This window comes from Apis mellifera, linkage group LG2 (assembly GCF_003254395.2).
Source record: "Apis mellifera strain DH4 linkage group LG2, Amel_HAv3.1, whole genome shotgun sequence".
NCBI lineage: Eukaryota > Metazoa > Arthropoda > Insecta > Hymenoptera > Apidae > Apis > Apis mellifera.
In genome coordinates, this window is record NC_037639.1 from 15,019,748 (window position 1) to 15,039,536 (window position 19,789).

The 19,789-nt window shown below is 46.6% G+C and overlaps 2 protein-coding genes across 10 annotated transcripts in view; both read right to left on the minus strand.

Moving 5' to 3' along the window:
- Nucleotides 1-19,388, minus strand: part of LOC408661 — a 72,303-nt gene extending 52,915 nt beyond the window's left edge. For both annotated transcript variants that reach the window (XM_026439095.1, XM_026439096.1), the window contains exon 1: nt 17,906-19,388. In XM_026439095.1, the coding sequence (XP_026294880.1) occupies nt 17,906-19,215 (1,310 nt within the window). In that variant the 5' untranslated portion in view covers nt 19,216-19,388. The remainder of the gene's footprint in view (nt 1-17,905) is intronic.
- A 259-nt stretch (nt 19,389-19,647) lies between these two features.
- The window catches only part of LOC411764 (bestrophin-4), a 9,732-nt gene continuing 9,590 nt past the window's right edge, over nt 19,648-19,789 (minus strand). For all 8 annotated transcript variants that reach the window (XM_006568831.3, XM_006568830.3, XM_016910675.2 and 5 more), the window contains one exon: nt 19,648-19,789. This exon is cut by the window's right edge and continues 1,981 nt beyond it. The gene's annotated coding sequence lies outside the window, so the exon portion shown is untranslated.

The following is a 19,789-nucleotide window of genomic DNA, read 5'->3' on the forward strand; positions in this document are numbered from 1 at the left end:
GGGAAAGTAACAGGGTCCGTGATTAGGTGGAGCTTTTAGTAGAAACGGGCTAACCTACGTCGGAACAGAGGCTCCATTGATCTCAAAAATCGAATTAGATCCTCCCCATCCGATCCTTTCCCCCTGGCCGAACGTATACTTATTAATTATACCGCGATTTCCAATCCCGCTTGGGGCGCAAACTCCCCTCTGCCTTTCTCGTAATACACTTTTATATATGTGTACGAAGAATACATGGTGAAATGTATGATATATATATATACGAAGAATACACGTTAAAATGTATTATATATATACGAAGAATACATGGCAAAATGTATTATATATATATATATACAAAGAATACATGGCAAAATATATTGTATATATATGAAGAATATGTGATAAAATATATTATATATATACGAAGAATATATAGTAAAATGTATTATATATTATATACATATGAAGAATATATAGTAAAATGTATTATATATATAGGAAGAATACACGTTAAAATGTATGATATATATACGAAGAATACACGTTAAAATATATTATATATATATATACGAAGAATATATGTTAAAATGTATTATATATATACGAAGAATACACGTTAAAATGTATTATATATACGAAGAATACATGACAAAATATATCATATATATACGAAGAATGTACGATAAAATGTATTTTATATATATACAAAGAATATATGATAAAATGTATTTTATATATATATATACGAAGAATACATGGCAAAATATATTGTATATATACGAAGAATACATGATAAAATATATTATACATATACGAAGAATATATAGTAAAATGTATTATATATTATATATATATGAAGAATATATGGCAAAATGTATGATATATATAGGAAGAATACACGTTAAAATGTATGATATATATACGAAGAATACACGTTAAAATGTATTATATATATATACGAAGAATATATGTTAAAATGTATTATATATATACGAAGAATACACGTTAAAATGTATTATATATATACGAAGAATATACGTTAAAATATATACGAAAATATATTATATATATATATATGTACGATATGTATGTACGGAGAGTAAAACGTACAGGGAGCAAGAAAGAGCGTGTCGGGGTGAATGGATTGGCGGAGTTTCTGGTCTCTCGTGGCGACATCGGTGTCAAAACGAATTCGACTCGATTCGATTGGACGGGGCAATAGGGGGAAGAAGACGAAGAAGAAGAAGAAGGTAGCGGGTAGGAAAGGTGCGCGGCGGAAGGGGGGAGAGAGTAGCGAGCTGCCGGTTGTGGGTAGGTACGCGTACAGCACCTGCGCGTTTCTCAGACCACTGACGAGGAAAACGTCAAAGTCGCTTTCTTCGGGCCCGCGTGTAAACCGGGTGGCTGACTCGCCAGTCCGGAATCCAACGCGTGACCGTTTATACCGGGCAACCTTCTCACCGCAGGAAAAACACGCCGTTCGATCCCTCCCTCCCCCCTCCCCCCTCCTTCCCGCCGCTTGTTTCTCAGGCGAGCCGGGGGCGGCGGGCCCGGTCAACGCTTCCACTCCGGATCGTAACGTCACAACCGACTGACCATCTTACCGATCCCATCCTTTTCAACCGACGCTTAAAAAAAACTGCCAAGTAACGATCGGTATTGCTTCGCGATTTTACGGCGATAAAAAGTTAATTTATTCGTTACTCCTATGTCGTCCTATTCAAAATTCGCGTTTATCGTGTATTTCGATGAATCCGAGAGGGCATCGCGATCCTATTCTTTTCAATTTTAAAAACGATGTTAAGTAACTGATCGATATTGCTGTAAGTATTCACCGTTGATATTAAAATTCACGTTAATATCCGTTATACGTTACGAGATGTTTGAACAATAACACCGAAGAGAACGTTTCTGCTGATTTTTCCGGCCTTTGACTCTGCTTTTTTTAAAAAACGGTCGAGGCATTTCGTTAAACGTTTCCTCGTCCCGTTTATTTTATTTATTCGACGACCGAGTCGACTCTCCGTTTCCGACCCCGCCCTATCTACATTTTTACATACATTTTCCAACTATCTCCGCCGTCTTGTCTTCTCCTGTCTAACTCGGATGGATTTGCATCGAAAGAGACGCCCGATCTAGATCTTCAACGCTGCTTACTTAATCTTTTCGTCCCGCGCTATTCCAAATAATCCTCGAGCCGCGAGCATCGCGAAACGGTAGGAAGGTGGGAGGAGAGAATTGGAGGCGAGTGGTGGGGATGGGGGAGCCACGGGGAGACGCGTGGTCAGGCGAGGTGGAAGATAAAGGAAGAGAGGGCGCGTGTCGCGCGAGAAAAGGCAGACGTTGGCGAATCCCGGGGACGAAAGGGGGGCGTGAGAAGGGCGATCGAACCGAGGCAAAAACGCTGACGTTTTTTCGAAAGGAAAAAACTCTGTTCCTTTCCGAACGACGGAATTGGTTAAATTAGAAAACGTTAGGGAATAAATACGTATATATATATATACTCGAATAATCGATCCACTTCTATATAAAAGAGTAGCGTCGTTTTACCTCGACGGTAAAGGAACGGTAAAAAGGAAGGATCGTCGATCGATGGATAAACGGGATCGACGTGTAGAGACGCGAGAACAGGCGATCTTCGGCCGTTCGTCAGCTGTTGGCACGTGCCACGGCGAACGAGAGAAAAAACGGCGAGTGCCTCGTGCGCGTACATACACTCTTACGCAACGGCGCAGCGGATGCAAGAAAAGGTCGAGGGAGAGAGAGAGAGAGAGATAGATACACGCGAGCGAGCGAATAAGAAAGAGAAAGAGAGAGAGAGAAAGAGGCGTGGCAGACGGCGTATCGCGCGAGGACGTAACACGTTACGCATAAAATGTGTTCGACTTGTCGTTCAGCTGTCGGGAGAGCGGACGGCTCGGTAGAAGCCCACCGGAAGTTAGGAAAAATCCGCTAAGCGATCGCTTCCTCGGACGAGGCGAGGCGAGGGACGGGGTTTCGATCGGTCGACACGCGCACTAACACACGCCTACCTATATCGACGGTACGTATATATATACATACACGTACGTGTGCCCGGTCGATAACAGTTTCTCGCGAGGAAAATTACGCGTTTTTTTTTCGATCGTCGTCGCGTCAAAGAAAAAGCGTTCCAACGCTTTTCCACGCTTCTCCTCAACCCCTTTTTTTTTTTCTTCTTTTTTTTCCCTTCGTATCATGGGAGCCATCACGTGCAACTCGCATTAAAACGGAAATGCTTTTATACTTCTCGTTCCATCGATCCTTCTCACCTCCCCTTGCAAACCCTATCCACCATTCCAAAAAATATGTTCGAAGAAACAGAACATTACAACTTCTCGAGAAGTTCTTCGAAAGAAAGAAATTTAAATTCGGAAATCTCCTCTTCCAGATATATTTTTAGAATTATTTTTTTTTTTTACAGGGCGAAAAATCAGACCGCGCGTAATTACAACGATTCTCGAAAAAGATCGATATCGATCGATGTTCCGTTCCTGAAATTTTTTTTACTCTCTCGAGCAACGGGGAGGAGGAGATTGAGGGGAGGGGGAGCACAATCGGAGCAAAATTAGCCGGCGACTCGAGCGAGGCGAGGAGACGTGGGAAGAGAATTGCTGATGGCAGAAGTGGCCACCCATTCATGTATCCCATGCATAGCCAATCAGCAGTCATTAAATTAGCCATCCCCTGCGGTGACATCATCTCCCCTCCCCGCAGATTCCACCCTCCCTCCGCAAACCTAACCCCTTTTGTTGCGAAAGCGGGGGGGGGAGAAAGGATGCATTTCGATCGAGGCAACATCTTGGATCCGTTGGACGCGGACCGAATCGATGAATTTTTCGGATCGGGACCGACTCTTCTTCCTCTCCTCGATTGGGCGGGGAGGGGGGAACAGGAGGGGAGGAGTGGTGCACGCGTCCGCGCCGCATGACGCATGACTCACGCGCGTTGCACGCGACCCCCTTTGTCGAGAGGAGGAATGAACGAAACGGGATGGAAAGGGGATCAACGGTGGTCAGCGAGGCTATATACCCCTTCCTTTCCTCCATTTTTCCCGGATTTTTTATCTCTCCAGAGAGAGAGGGGGGCAATTATTATTCTTATTTCTATTCTTATTTCGAGAAAAGAAAAGAAAAAAAAAAAAGAAAGGAGAAAGAAGAAGAAGAAGAAGCGTTAGAATAAATGGTGGACCGTGGGGCTACGGCGATTGCAATAATATCGATCAGGAGGGTAGGAACCCCTAGTCGCACGATTAATGTACCCCGCATCTGTTCCCCGTATCCGCCTCGTCTCCGCTGGATATTCGTGGCAAGGGTGCGTCCTGGCACGATCGTGCACGCGCGTCTATCTATCTCGTTCTCGTAGATTTTTAAAAATGTATATAAAGTTATATTTGGCGGTAGTCGTGTAAGGAATCAACGCGCAATGATCCTTCGAAGCGCGAAAAAATTCGCGTGGAACGCGTAGAACGAACGTTCTCGGTGCCCGAAGAGACGGAAAAATGGTTGGAAGGTTCACAGATGCACGAGCTGCCGTCCCACCGAACGCTACGTTCCCCCTTCCTCTCCTCCGTAGAGAGCGAGATAAGCCGTGGAGGGAGATCGATCGTGTAACGATGGGGAGCGACGATATTAAATTGCGGAATGACCGATCCTTCGCTCTCCTTCCACGATCTCCTACATTTCGATTTCCCCCCAAAATATTCCATCGTTTTCGAATACGTGTCCATTATATCGGATCAATCGTTGGAATTATCGATCATTTCCCGAAGAAACGAGATTTCAATTGAATTTCCGTTTTTTAAAATTTTAAATTCTTCGAACGTTGTGATTCCTCGGCTTCTCGAATATTCTATTTTTTGAAAATACATTGTAAAGTGATAATTAATTTCTTGACAGGGTAGGTGCTGTTATGGTATGTTCTTATTTCGAAAAAAAAAGAAAAGAGAAACGATGAATTATTCCCTTTACAGATCCACAGTCATCGTAACTTTTTTCGTAACGATCGTTTCGACATTCGTTTAGAATCGTCATTAACGTCCAATCATTGTCCAGATCACGTACGATTATCGCGTTAGAAATATTTAAAGTTCACTGAAATCGCACAATTTTATTTCTAATTTTATTGTAATTTTATTCTACTATTTCACGTTTAACTTGGTATCTATTAGTTTTCTTTCACACTTTCAAATATGTTGTAACAGGCAATTACGTGTTTTATTGAACGCATGTTCATTCAGTTGAATCAACGCGTTTATTTATTGTTTTCATCGGTGTATAAAATTAGGCCAAACTTTTCATTCTCCTTTTCCAATCTCTTCTTCTTTAACCATTAATTATCCTTCCTTCCACTTTCAATTTATCTTCAACGATGGATCTATCTTATATCCAGACACATTCTAAATTTTTGAAACAAAATCTCATTCCCCGCAAGCTAACCTAATATTTCACTACAATTTTCCTTTCAATTTATGCCTAAACTCGTACATTAGAATAATATTCCAAACTCGAAACACTGAGTATTAAACCGATAAACAAGAAAGAACAACCTGTCACGACAAAGAAAACACCTCGCTATACGAAATATAGGTTAAGTTTACCAGTCGGTTGACTTGCTTTAAAATTGGCAACTTCGAGCGCCATCTAATACCACCGCAAACGATACAGGACGGTTTTACGGATTAAAAAACATCGGTCCTCGCGATGAAACGTCGGGGAGCGAGAGAGACAGCCGTATCAACCGTTCTCCCGAGTCGGAGAATCCCGAAGTCGTTCGCGCATTAGCTCGGGCGCAATTTAAGACAAGGATAGCACGCGATAGAAAAGAAGCGGATTGAGAGAGACAGAGAGAACATAGAGGGCCACGTTTTTTATCTGTCGCGGTCTGTCAGCGAGGCGCGAAATTAAAGGTGCGTGCACAGAATGCGAGAGGAGAAGAAGAAGAAGATCCGGCCTGGAAGAAGACTCGGTCGGTGTAACTCCGTAGAAGGAGCGGAGGGGGGGGGGGGGAGAAAGGCGCGAGAGACCAGTTTGCAAGGTGCGGGAACCAGGTGTTGCTCCTCGGATATCTCCATCTCCGTCTCCCGAGCCCTCGTGTTACAACTTTGTACCTGTAATTTGACTGCTCGGAATCTTTGCACGACACAATTTACCAATCAGTTTCTCCACTTTCGATACGATATAAATAAATATCAAACAACATCCGTTATCCTATATATCCCCCCTCCTCTCGTATTATCTTATCCTCGATCGAACCAGTTTTTTAATTCGCACCTCCTTGAAATCGAATCTGTGAGAGAGAGAGGGAGAATCGGGGGCGCGAGGAAAGTTTTGCGGGTGGCTGTACGCCACCGAGGTCCATATCGAACCGGCTGTATCGATTAGTCGTGTCCAAAGGGCAGCCTCCTAGGAGCGGAATACTTTGCACAGAGCGAGGGTGGCTTTTTTTTTCCCTCTCGTACGCGTCCACCCCCCCCCTTCGTTGCAGCGAAAAGAAAGAGATGGAGGGAAGAGAAGGAAGGAGATATCGTGCTACACAGATCCACCTCCTCCCTCCTCCTCCCTCCTCCTTCGTCCCGAGGTCGTTCTACTGTGACGTAATTTTCTATGCACCCTGGCCACCGGTTCTTGCAAGATCAAACGGTCCGTTTTACCGGTTCGTGGCCATTAATGAAATTTATTATCGAACGATCGATCGATCGATCGATCGATACGAGTCTCGATCCTTCGAATCGTCGCGTCGATTTTTCGAAACGAAATTCGTTTTGCTAGAAATAAATTGTGAAGAGAGAGAGAGAGAGAGTGAAACTGGACGAAACAAAAGAAAGAAGCTTCTATTGATCGAGCTCGAGGGAAACGAACTTCGATCGGCGAGAATGTCAGAGGTGAAACGTGTCGAGAGTGGACGGGGCTCGTGTAGTGGTGGAAGAGAAGAGGAGGAGGGAAAAAGAAGAGGAGGAAGAAGAAAAAGAAAGCCGAGATCGAAACGGAGGGAAAAAGGGACACGAAGACGCGAGGCCGTGATGCGGTTAGCAATTACGCTACCGAACTGGACGCGATCGACGGAACAGCCTTCCGGGCAGAATTACAAGATTCCACCACGAGCTTCCACTTTCCGAACTCGAGGAGAGAACCGAGGAGTCCCAAGTATCGGCCAGAGCAGTCTTTCTTCGCCAAATTTTCGAATAAATCGTTCAAAATCTCCTTGGAAATAATTAAGATCAATTTCTGCCTTCTTTGATAAAAATATTCTATTTTGAGCTGTTATTAAGCGCGTCAATTATTAGAAAGGACCTTTATCCTGATAAGATTAATTAAATAAACGTGGATATTTTAGATGGATATGGATTATGAACGTTTTAACAAGGGAGAAGAATTATTTACGAAAGTTACTATATATATACAGATTCAAACAAAAATATGGCCAGTTTTCAGAGCGTCAGGTGTCTTTCCAATTTTAACCAGACGAGCTTCTCCTCTCTCTTTCTCTCTCTCTGCCCATTGATAAAAGGAGGAAAAGTCGGTCCGTCGTACCCTACGGCCGACGAAGCTGTACCGGATGTTGCAGTTTCATTAGAGGCGACCAGCTGGCACGTCGAATGGCAGATAATGGTTCCATAAAGAAGAGCTGTTATTGTCGTGCGGCGGTTGAAAATTTCGACGTTGCAAAACAGGACGGGGAACGATCTCTTATACTCGAGCTGCTGCTTTATTTAAAAAAAGAGCGATCGTTTCGTTCTTTGCAATTTACGAACGATTCGATAATTCACGCGATCGAGAAATTTATCTACGTGCGGGAATTAAAATCGTTTCTTCGAACCCTTTCTCTCAAATATGAACAACGAATCCGAAGACGATTCTTCCATTTATATATATATAGTTGGTGAATTTAAGCGGTTTCGGAATAATGCAGCTGCCGGATGAATTTTAAATGAGCCGAGATTGACACGCGACCCATTTAAACCTCGTATTTCGAAACGTGACGCACGAAATAGAACTCCTCTCCAACCGTCTCTTCGCAACAGCTCTTCTTTCATCCGGGAAACTGGAAAGATCCAGGACAGCCAGGATATCGAGCAACCTATTCCCGATGAAAATTCGAAAATTCCGAATTTCCTCTCGAGTCTCGTCGACTCGCGAAAAAATTTTGTTCGCGTGTCTACTTAAAATTAATAGTAACGATAAAAAGAAGTCGAAGAAAAGAGAGAAAGAGAGAAGGGAAAAAAAGCAGGATCTTTATAAACGTAGCGAGACGAGGAACGGTCGTTTCTAGGAGAAAAAAAAAACCAACGGTTCGCCTCTTCCCTTCCTTCCTCCCTTCCCCCCGAAACGAATAGGCTACGTCGCGAGCGAAGTAGATAGAAAAAAGCGCTCGGTCGGGAACGATAAAAAACTAAATGGGAGAGACGAAGAAGGATGCAGTGCCGAAACCGTATTAGCACGAAATCGTTAAACTCGAGCGACGAAACGTAATGTTTCTTTAAAATAAATATTTCGTGTTGAAAACTCGCGTTCGTCTGTAACGCACTTACATTACATCGTGTTCGTTTCGGGGCCAAGTTCGAAGAAAACACAGCGCGGAACTTGAAAAAGACATTGGATCATTGGACGCATCTTTGCACGAATCGGCGATAAATTAAATCGGGAATTGACCTGTTAATCGGTCCGACACACCCAGCAACTTCTCTCTCGTAGCGCGGCGCTACGACCTCGCTCTTTCGGTCTTACCAACAACCTCCTTTCCCGGCCGACCGTTTAATATATCGTGGAATCGCATGATTTATTCGAGAGGTAAAGAGCGGCATAATATAGCGGCCGGGGACGGTTTCTCGTGTTTCTCCGAGGGTATTTAAAATCCGCGATGGTTCTCCGCGGGGTAGGAGAAGAGAAGAAGAAGAAGAAGAAGAAGAGGAAGGGGGAGGAGGAGGCAAAGGGCCCACGAAAGGGGCGTTGCTAAATGACGAAACCAGTTTTAGGGAGCGTAAGAGCGGTAGGGCCAGGAGCCTGATGCTCCTACGATCTATCGGTGCTTTCCTTTTGCTTTGTAAACCACACCGTGCTCTTCCAGGTCACAGGGTGTTCCTCCACCCGACCTTTGTGAACGCGAAACCCCTTTCAAACCTCCCTCTCTTATTTTTCCTTCCCCTCCTATTTCTCTGTCCACGGCATTTTCGCGAAACAGTCTTTGACCCGGTGTCGCGGATCGAGTTACCCGAAAGAGAGAGAGAGAGAGAAAGAAGAGAAGAGAAAAGGAAAGGAAAGGAAAGGAAAGAGAAAGAATTCACGGTTGCTCGTTTCTCGTCACGGCTGTCGAGCGCACAGGTTTCGACACAGGGGGATAGAAATTGGGCGTCGATGTTGGCAGTGTCCGCGCAAACGCGAATTATTCCCCCTCCTCCTCTCACCTCACCTCACCTACTCCTCGCCTCCTGGTAGAAAAGGAGCGCGAACGGAGAGCGAGTGGCGAGCCGTGACGAAATCGTTAAATCATAATCAAGCCGGGCTGTCGGTCCGCATTCGCGCGTGACTTGTCCGCGCGATTATTAATTGTTATCGTTGAATTTTCCCTCCCTCCACCTTTCTCGAATTTCCTGCCCTTTCGATTTTTATTAACACGAGCTTAAATATAAATACGGTTTTATTCGTCTCGAGGAGAGCGTCGATCGACACCTGCGCGATCGATCGCCCGCCTCCCCTCCCCCTCCTCTTTCCATCTTCCTCTTCTCTCCGAGTTTCTCGTTTCGCAACGGCTCTTTCTTGCTTCGCCCCGCGATATCCAACCAAATGATGATCGAACTTTTTCGACGAATTTTTTTTCTTCTTCTTTATCGAATTAATAAATTAATAAACAACTTCTATTCACGAATAGAAATGGAAAGATGACTTTGACGCAATCTTTGAACGTAACAACACGTTTTTCTCGTCGTTTATTTACTCGGACAGCGCATCCGGTAGCGCATCGGGTCGCGATTATCGATATCTGTCTTATTCTCGCGGCGCAAATCCTCGCCTCGAGCAATCGCCGATTTTATCAATGACAGAGGAGAGGGAGGAGGGAGTCGTCGCACAGCTGACCGACCGAGTCGCGTCGGATTAAATAATCGGAGAGGGGGAGGGCGCCGATCGATTTTGAGAGCCGCGCGACAAATAGGATTAGAAACGTGGAACGAGGTCGATCGATTCCTCTCCGTGAGAGGAACGTTCCCGAACGGATGGATCGCGATAGAGAGGGGGGAGAGCAATCGCTATCGAAGCAAAATATACATATATATATAAAACCCGTGATATTTGTTATCCGCTTTTACTCGACGGATAGAAAAAAAACACGCGTCGTTATCTAAAAGACGCCTCCTATCTCTCGGCTTAATAATTCTCGTGATGCTCGATCCGTTTCGTTCCGTCGATCAGCTGTTCGATCGAAGAACACGCGGAGGAGGGGAGGTCGATGCATGAAGAAACGCGTACAAACGGAAAATGGAGGGGAACAGAGAAAGGATATCAGCGATCCACTGGAGCGTGGATTGGTAAAGTTGGTACGAGAGAGAGAGCTTCCGATCTCGAAGGAGCGCGAGCAAAGGGGAGTCCTGTGTCTGCGAGAGGTTTAGGCTCGAGGAGCCTAAGGTTTCGCTCCACGGCCCGGGCGGATCCTTTTTGCAATTAAAAAACCGGATGGACTGGTTCCAGCCTCGGACATTCCGCAAATTCTGACCGCGAAATCGAGGAGGCGGAGGGACGAGGCGGGGGGAGCGGAGTTCAAGGGATAAATAGCGGAGTTAGAGAGATCTCCTTCTCCCTCCTCCTCTCCCCTCCTCGCTATTCTTCTCTCCCACACGCGTAACACGTGTGTGTGTGTGTTATACACGCGCACGTATATACGTTCCCTCCTCGTTTTTGACTCGACGGGATAGAAAATGAAACTCGTTCCCCGGACGACTATCTCGACCTACTAAACCTTCTGCGTGGAACTCTGAACCGGGGCTCGCGCGGATCCTTCCCCACTGGCCGGCCGAAAGAGACGCATTCAACGTACAACCGCTCCACGAATACGGCAAACTTTCCTCCGTCCGACAGTTCAGTGACGATTAAATTTCTCTCGCGGTTGATCGATCGTCAGTGTTCGACGAGATTTACGATTTACCTTAGATTGGAAAAAAGAGAAAAGAGAAATACAATCGTTCAGGATCGTTAGTGTTCGACGAGAGGGAAATGGATCTCTGGCTAGGAGGGAATTGAAAATCTCCTCCTCTCTCGAAAAAAACTTTCGAGAAAAAATGGTAGCGAACTTAAACTCGGTGTACTTTATCGCACAAGCCGTTCTCTGTATTCAGTTCGATCGTTGATTGATTCGCAATTATCGTGTACGATTTACCTTAGATTGGAAAAAAGAGAAAAAGAAAAATACAATCGTTTAGGATCGTTAGTGTTCGACGAGAGGGAAATGGATCTCTGGCTAGGAGGGAATTAAAAATCTCCTCCTGTCTCGAAAAAAATTTTCGAGAAAAAAAGGAAGAAAATGGCAGCGAACTTAAACTCGGTGTACTTTATCGCACAAGCCGTTCTCTGTATTCACGATCGTTGATTGATTCGTAATTATCGTGTGCGATTTACCTTAGATTGGAAAAAAGAGAAAAAGAGAAATACAATCGTTCAGGATCGGAGGAAAAAACGACGAGTGGAGACGAAAAGAGGGGGAGTTAATTGGATCGGGTGTTTCGTCCCATTGGATGGGAACGTCGGCCCTGCCCGCCGCCTTTGTCTAGTCGCCTGCCTAAACGAAACGCGTTCCAAACGCGATACGTTCGCTCAACTTTTCTCGCCCCGTTCCGAAAAAACTTCTTTCTCGAGGCCTCGAATTATTATTGTTATTATTGTTATTATTACCATGGACGTAAAGGGAAAAATATATATATATATATATATAACTGGAATAAGGGAGACGCGAGGCGAGAGGGGAGTGTTTATCTGCGAGGAGAGTTTTTATTAACCGCCGGAGTCGACGGACGAACGAGCGAACGGACGAACGTTTCGTTTATTATTATCGTTTCGGTCAAGCGTCTCAAGGAGATCGAGGTGCGCGCGCATGCGCGCACGCGCGGCGAAATTGTTGGAAAATCGTTGTCCCAGATCGTTGCGGGTTTGCACCGGTAACCCAGTGCAGGGCAACGCACGCGAGTAAAGGTCGCGTGGCGATTATTCGCGGAGGAGAAAGGTGTGCCGTGTGGTCACGGCTGCGCGCCTACGGATGACAAACTGCCTACGTAACGTGCGCCCGACTCCGTTCTGGCGAGCACATCGAAGGTAACGCGGCATTACCTTCCCTTTCCTTCCATTCCCCGCCGTACGTGTCGTAACCGTGCGCCAACCATTCCGCGCTTTTCTCCTCTCTCCTCCCCACCCCTCTCCTTCCTAATTCTCGATATTAATCCCATTTTACTCCTGTGTCCCCTCGAAACTTTTTATTCTCGCGAAGAAAAGAAGTGAGAGAGAGAGGGAGAAGAGAGGGAGAGTGAAACCGGCCCAGAGCACTTCTGCCGCGCTCGAACGACCCGTGAACGAGAAACGCGGTCGTCGCGATAGAGAGCCGATTACGAAACCGGCACGTTGCGAAACGTGGCAGGAACCTAGGCCTAGGTTGCAGGCCAGCGGCGCGCGCTTGCGCTCGCTGTCCTCGAGATAGGCACAGCCGTCTGGAAACGGTTGCGGCGGTGCAGCCTAGCCAAGCGGCCTACTCTTTTTTTTTTTTTTCCTTTCCTTTTTTTTTTTTTTCCTTTTCTTCTCTTCTCTTCCCTTCCACTTGGAGAGCTCCGTTCCAAGATTTTTCCCGTTCTTCGATCGAACAAAAACGAAACTTCGGCGCAACGCCACCCCTCCCGCGCGTATCCTCCGCTCCATTGACCTCTCGCGCGCGTGTTTACCCGTTGTCGCGATTAATCACCGCCCACGTGATCGTGCACCCGATTACGTAATCGATTCCAACTCGAGTTAAAATTTTCCCTTCGGAGGGAAAACGAGAATTCGAGAACAAACTCGAGTTTGAAAATTTTCGAATCGAGCGTTAAACTATAAACGATATTTTTTTGAAATATTCGAGCGCGGTTAATTGCGATTAATCCTATCTAATTAGACGAAAGGTGGCCTTTTTAGTGGTCGAAACGCGTTAATTGGATCGAGGGTGGATATCTCTTGGACGAGAAGAAGGAGAAGGGATCGTGCGGGACACCCGTTAGAGAGAACTTGTTGCGCGAATCGGGCTAGAGAGAGAGAGAGAGAGAGAGGCAAGCCCTCGAAAAGGGCCGCCAGCCTGGCTTGTATTGATCCAACAACCGTCCGTGCATCGTTGCGCTACCGGTGTTCCCCAACGTCGACTCCTCTTCTCGTCACGCTCAAAAAACCATCCAACCACCGCGCTTTCGTTTCTTCTTCTTTCTTCCTTTCTTTCTCTCGATCGTTCGCTTTTTCAACCGCCTACTACATCGTTCGCCAACGTGATCGTCACGTTGGATCACGTTAGAGACGAGTGGCGAAACACTTCTTAACGTGCAACAATGCCAACCGAATGGAAAGTAAAAGCGTCGAAATGATGAAAAATAAAGAATTATTCTTATTTCGATTATATATATACGTTCGATGGATTTTTAGAAGAGAAAGAATTTTGGAACGCGTAGCGGAAAACAAGGATTCGAAATTTTGACGAATTCGAAAAAGGGAAAAGAAAAAGGAATTTTGGGTCGTGCACAAAGATATTTCTGGCAAGCAAAAAAGTAGCGCGAGGAAATGGGACACGACGAGTATAGGAGATCCCCCCTCCTCTCCTTTTTCCAAGCGAGTCGAGTCGATCTAACGTTCCACTTTCTCAGCAAGCTGTTTCCCAACCCCCCTTCCCTCGCCCGCCCACGCTCTCCGCGAATTTTTACGGAGGAAAGCTTTACGGACGAGTCACGATCGACGTTCGAAACGAACGCCGCAACTCGGCGAGGCCAAAGGCCTGGGACAGCTCGTCCGAGCTTTCTAAACTCCGCGGTTGCGACATTGCAGCAGTTGCGAGCGGCGTTTTTGCTCGCGAGAACCCTCCCCCCTCCCCTCGCTCGGTCGGCAACGCCGCCTCCGCGCGTCCACCTCCTCCTCCTCCTCCTCCTCCTCCTCCTCCTCCTCCTCGTTAACCGGCGCATTTTATGCCGCGCCACAATGCGCCGCTTTTCCTCCGCGTTCAGCCGCCCACGTGCCGCGCCGATCCCCCCACTCCTCGGCCCACCGCCGCCCCCCCCTCCCTCCTCCCTCCTCTCCCGCCGACCGAACCGTGTCATCCTCGCGAAACCGCTCCCGATACGAGCGATCGTCGGATTACGTGCGCGCTGTACGCGTGTAATGATGTGCCGCGACCTTGAGAGAGATACGGGGAGAGAAGGAAGAATCGAAGGAGGGAGGAGGAGGAGGAGCGGGCGAAAGAGGAGACGCGGCGGCGCGGCTTTGGCCGAACACCGAAACCGAAACCGGCCAACCTTTACCTTCACTTCGGTTTGCCGGCTGTTCCACTCGTTTCATTCACGAATTTCACTTTCACGGCCACGGCCATGGCCACGCGATTCGCGTCGCGACCGCTCCACGATCGCCCCCGCTGCTTCTTCTCTCCTCTCTCCTTCCCCCCTCCCCCCTCGCTTCTCGCCTCAGCGCTCAGCCTCTCCGGACTCGGCCGAGAAAAAAATAAACCGACGCGACGGCCAACCGAAAAAGTAACGCGCGCTCCATCCGACGATTTTTCCAATCGACGTTTCTTCCAATTAAACGTTCTCATTTCCTCGCCTTCCCTGTTCTAATAATAGTGTGATAACAACGAGTGTGATAAGAAGTGACGGGGATCATCGAGATCCGATCCGAGCGAAAGTCGAGTATCGTGGCATAATGTACTCCGACATAACGTGATTCCATCCATTGTCGTCGGTTTGTTAAAAGTGATGCGTTTGCGAACGCACGCGGAACGCGAAGCTTTTCGATCGAGAAAACGGAGTGGTGGGGGAAGGGAGGGAGGGAGGGACGAAAACACGAGAAGAGAAGAGAAGAGAAGAGGGCAGTGATTAGGTTGGCGAAGTCGGTTTGCTATCTGCGGCCGAAGATTAACGAGCGTCGAGCCGAATTCGGCCGATTATCCGAACGCATTGGAGGCGCGATAAGGCTGGTATGGAAGACAGGCCGGGCCAGCCACCGCCGATTACAACACGAAAAACAGCCTCGTCCAGTTGGGCTTGGCCGCAGCGGGAGTCGCCCCCCCTCCCCCCGTCGCTCTCGCGGCCATGAAAATATTACCAGAAGGACCGTAGATGGCCCCCGTCGTACTTAGGCGTGAACCACCGGGACTACGACTCGAAAGGATGCAGCCCTCGAGTGGCTCGTAAATTACGGGGCGTACGTTGCACTCGAGAGACGATGGCGCGCATGTTCGTTGTTTTGTATTTCGGCTTTGCCCGATTCCTCGGGCCCGTCCCCGATACGTGACGCTTGTGCAAACCGTTCCCTCGATTATAGACACGATTACGACTGAACGTCGCTTCGTGTTTCGTCTACCGAAAATATTACTTTGTTTTACTCTCTTTGTAATCTCGACGCGAAGAGAAGCGAACGTACTCCCTCCGTCCGTCCTCGTTTCACTCGGTCAGCGATCACGTGGCCATGGACGGGCGTCGATCGATAATGTTGATAATGAACCGGTGCCGGTGTGAAAGAAGCACGAATCAACGGTACGAGATGAACCGAGTCATCCGAGAGTTAAATTTGTCCAAAGATCGTGCGATTAATCGTTTGGAAAAAAAAAGAAAGAAAAGACTACGACGAAAAGAGAAAGTGTACATTGGGACGATAGCGGGTATCGTGGAAGAAGGGCTGAAACAAAGGGAGACGCGAACGTGCTTCGTATCTCGGATCACGTGAGCGAGCACAAACTTCCAACGAAATTCGTTCGAAGCGACTCGTTCCACTAGTTTTCACGTTTCGTTGATAAGACGGAACCGACGACGAATTTATTTTACGATGAAAGCTAACGATCGACCATCTTCTTCGCTCGAACCACGCATCTTCCTCGACCGAACGATACATTTAACAAATATTTATATATAAAGTACGTTTATACGGAAAAATGAAAGAAAACGAATATTTTTAATTTTTTATATTTTCATTTGATCGAAAAGTCAACGAGCGTGAAATCAAGTGCTCTTACCGTGTTCAAAATCTAAAAATTTGTAAAAAATGAAATCGATCGATTCGACTTCTGAATGACTCGGTACATCGAAGAAAAAAAAAAGAAGAAAAAATGAAAAAGGAAAAAAAAAGCACGTTTACGTTAGGTTTCTCAGTAACTAGATAATCGTTATCGAAGTTAAACGTAACTATCTCTAGGCGAGCGATTAAACCAAACGAAAAAAACATTGTTATGCGCGGATGCCAGGTGTAATTTAACAAGCGGGGATCGTGGCCGAGTGAAATACACGGTGGCGACCTAATGAAAAGCAAGCATGAAGAAATATACAAGAGAGATAAACGCAACGAGTTGCTAAAACAACCGGATTCAAGATTCGCGGGGAAAAATAAACTTGCTCTCTTTACGATAAACTGTTGCTTAAAATATTGGCTGACAGAATTTCCACTTAACGATAGATAATCCGAAAGAAGATTAATATACGGGTAAATTCAAATCGCGTATTTCGGAAATGCATAACAGCTGGAGAAACGAAGAAGAAAAATAATCGCGAATTCAGCAGCAAGGTTAGGCGGACAACGCGTAATACTTTCCCCGATCGATTAACAAAACGGAAGTTTCGTCTGGACGGTACTTGTACGTTGCTTATAATAAAAATACTAGAAAGAATAATAACGCAATCGTAAGATTGTACATTTTCTTCCTAAACGCTCGAGTTTAGTACCTATCTAGAGAAGAACCGTTAGGATACTTAATTTTTATTACGTTCCAATCAAAGTTCAACGTATCCGTCGTGGACGGCACGAAAGCTATAAACTCAAGGCGCAAAGAAAATTAGAAAACTCAGAAATACGGAGAAATATATTAATACGTTTATACGGCGAGTAAAATAACGAGTAGAATAAACAAGTCACGAAACTAACTAATTGTTGATTCATTTCGACCAATAGCCGAAGCGAAAAGTCGTTGTCGTTCTTTTTTTCGGATAGCAACAGAGTCGCTTTGAAACGCACTCTTTTCTACCGTGATATATAATAAGTCCGCGTAGAACGAGGACCAGATACGGAGAGGCCGAAAAGAGAGAGAACGAAACACCAAGAGGAAGAGGGAACAGAGAGAGAAAGGAAGAACAAGAGGGCGAGTTGGCAGCATCTACGAACCTATAAACACGCCGCGCACACAGATCGAACGCAGCCACGGTTGTCGGTCTCGTAACCGCGGTACAACGACCTCTGGCCTGCTGTCGAACGCGCCTTCGCGCTAATTGCGATCCCCGAACATTGGGCCGAGGACTTATTCACCGACAAAACTATATTTCTCCAACGTCCAGATTGTTCGATTATTCGAAAACATTGAGACTCGTCGCGTAATTCTTTATTTACTTGTACACTTTGTTACCTTCGCGTTTCTTTCGTGGAATACAAGTGGCTCCTCCCGACGATGCGGAACCGTCGAGGAAAAAAACTAGTCTGAAGAAACGTAAACATAACATACACGACTGACCAAATGCTCTCGATTCACGATCGTAAATATCGCGTAGGTAAAAAAAAACGCACGTTCAAATCGAAAAGAAAGATTTGGGCATATGAGACGCAAAACATACATTTTCTAGTTACTACTCGTCGTCGTCTAGTTTCTCTCGTTCGTTTTTCTCACTGTGCTCGCGCCTCGAGGCGTCCGTCGAAACGAAACGACAGAGAAGACTCTCTCGCTCACTCACCTGTCAGAACTCTCGGAGCTATCGTATCGATCGGCGCACCGCTTCTTCCCGCAAGGGCCGACCAGGGTGTCCTCGGCCGTCCTAACCTGTCCCTTGAAAGGGCTGCCCTGATGCCTGCCGGCAACGAGGCCATTTGCAGTAACACCAGCGGCACCAGCAGCACCACCGCCAGAAGCAGAAACAGCAGCAGCGGCAGCAGCAGCACCACCACCACCACCACCACTACCACCACTACCACCATCACTACTACCATCACTACTAGCAATGCCGTCCGTCGTTTTTCGTGCGGCGTCCTCGTCATCTCTATCGGGCTCGCTACTCTTATCGCATCCGAGACGGCTCGCTTTTTCTAACGCGCGCTCGTCCTCGTCCCCGTCCTCGTCCTCATCGTTGCCGGCATTTACACGGCACTCGTTCATTTTGCTCGCGTTCTCCTTCGAATTGAGAAAAGCACCGACCACCGCGCATCTCGACCGTCGACCGTCGCCGACCGAGCACCCGGCATTGTCACCGCGCGTCGCGTGACCGGTCATCGCGCCACCCTCATCACCACTCTTACCACTATTATTATTACTACTACCGTTACCGTTACTATTACTATTATCGCTATCGCTCTCCTCGTTTTTCCCTGTCTTTACGACATCGATTCGAGCACACTTTTTCGATATACCCTTCTTCTTCACTCCATTTTCTTCTTCTACCTCCTCCTCTTCCTCCTCCTCCTCCTCCTCCTCCTCCTCATCCTCTTCATCGTCATCCTCGTCGTCATCATCATCGTCGTCGTCGTCGTCGTCGTCGTCCTCTTCCTCGTAATCTTCACTGGTCGGTGACGTAAACGGGATAACGCACATTGTGTTAACACAAGCACCACTACCATTTTCATTTTTACTAACGCGCTCGTTCCCATCGAAGCTTTCGTCCTCGTGCTCGTGACGACGATGATAGTGATGATGATGATTATTGTGGTTGATATTACCATTGTTATTGTTGTCGTTGTTGTTGTTGTTGTTGTTGTTGTTGTTGTTGTTGTTGTTGTTACTATTGTTAGCGTTACTAGAATGGCGACGAGAAAGATGAAGATTGGTATGACAATTACGACGGAGAGGACGATATTGATGTTGTTGCCAATGATGAGGATGATTCTCGAGTATCGAAGCGTCTTCGTGGATGCGTCTCGCGATATCCTGACCCGTGCTCAAGGACGTCATCGAAGACGAAGCGTCCTGACGTTTGTGTCTCTCCCTCGTTAAACGAGAATCACTGTCCCCTAGGTCGGTGGCCGCGTCTTCCGCGGACGGACCGTCTGCCATCTTGTAAACGATTGCACTATTGGCTGGCAGAGGCCCTATAGCACGAGCACGGGCCGCGCCACCGCTAGCTCGATTCTACGGCCCGGCACGGCTCACTTAACCCCTCTTTTCTTCACCTTACAAAACCACCGCCACCTCTCGCCGACAGCTACCCACTGACGACCCCCACTCCCGAAGCTGCCGACGCCTGCTCCGAAACTAAACGGCAGTATCCGAACAGTATCGAAATATCCCGATCGTGCACGAACACCCTTCCCGTCTAACCGTTCGGCCGCTTCTTGCGACGCATCACGGCCGTTTTCATCTTCACTCTTCAGCGGGAAAATTTAAACAGATTCTATCCGTAATTCCTTCAAGTATCACGTACGAAAGGATGTATTATACAGGATTAATATTAAAAATATTGTACGAAGTAAGTATAATACCGTTCGATTCGTAATATATATTTGTTTATTTCAGAAAAATTTTGTATGACAATCCAAGAGGATATTATTTCTAGTACATCGTAATACTGTTCAACGATGAGCATCATCGGTTTTATTCGCGTCCTGGAATGTAATTCCAAAATAAAAGA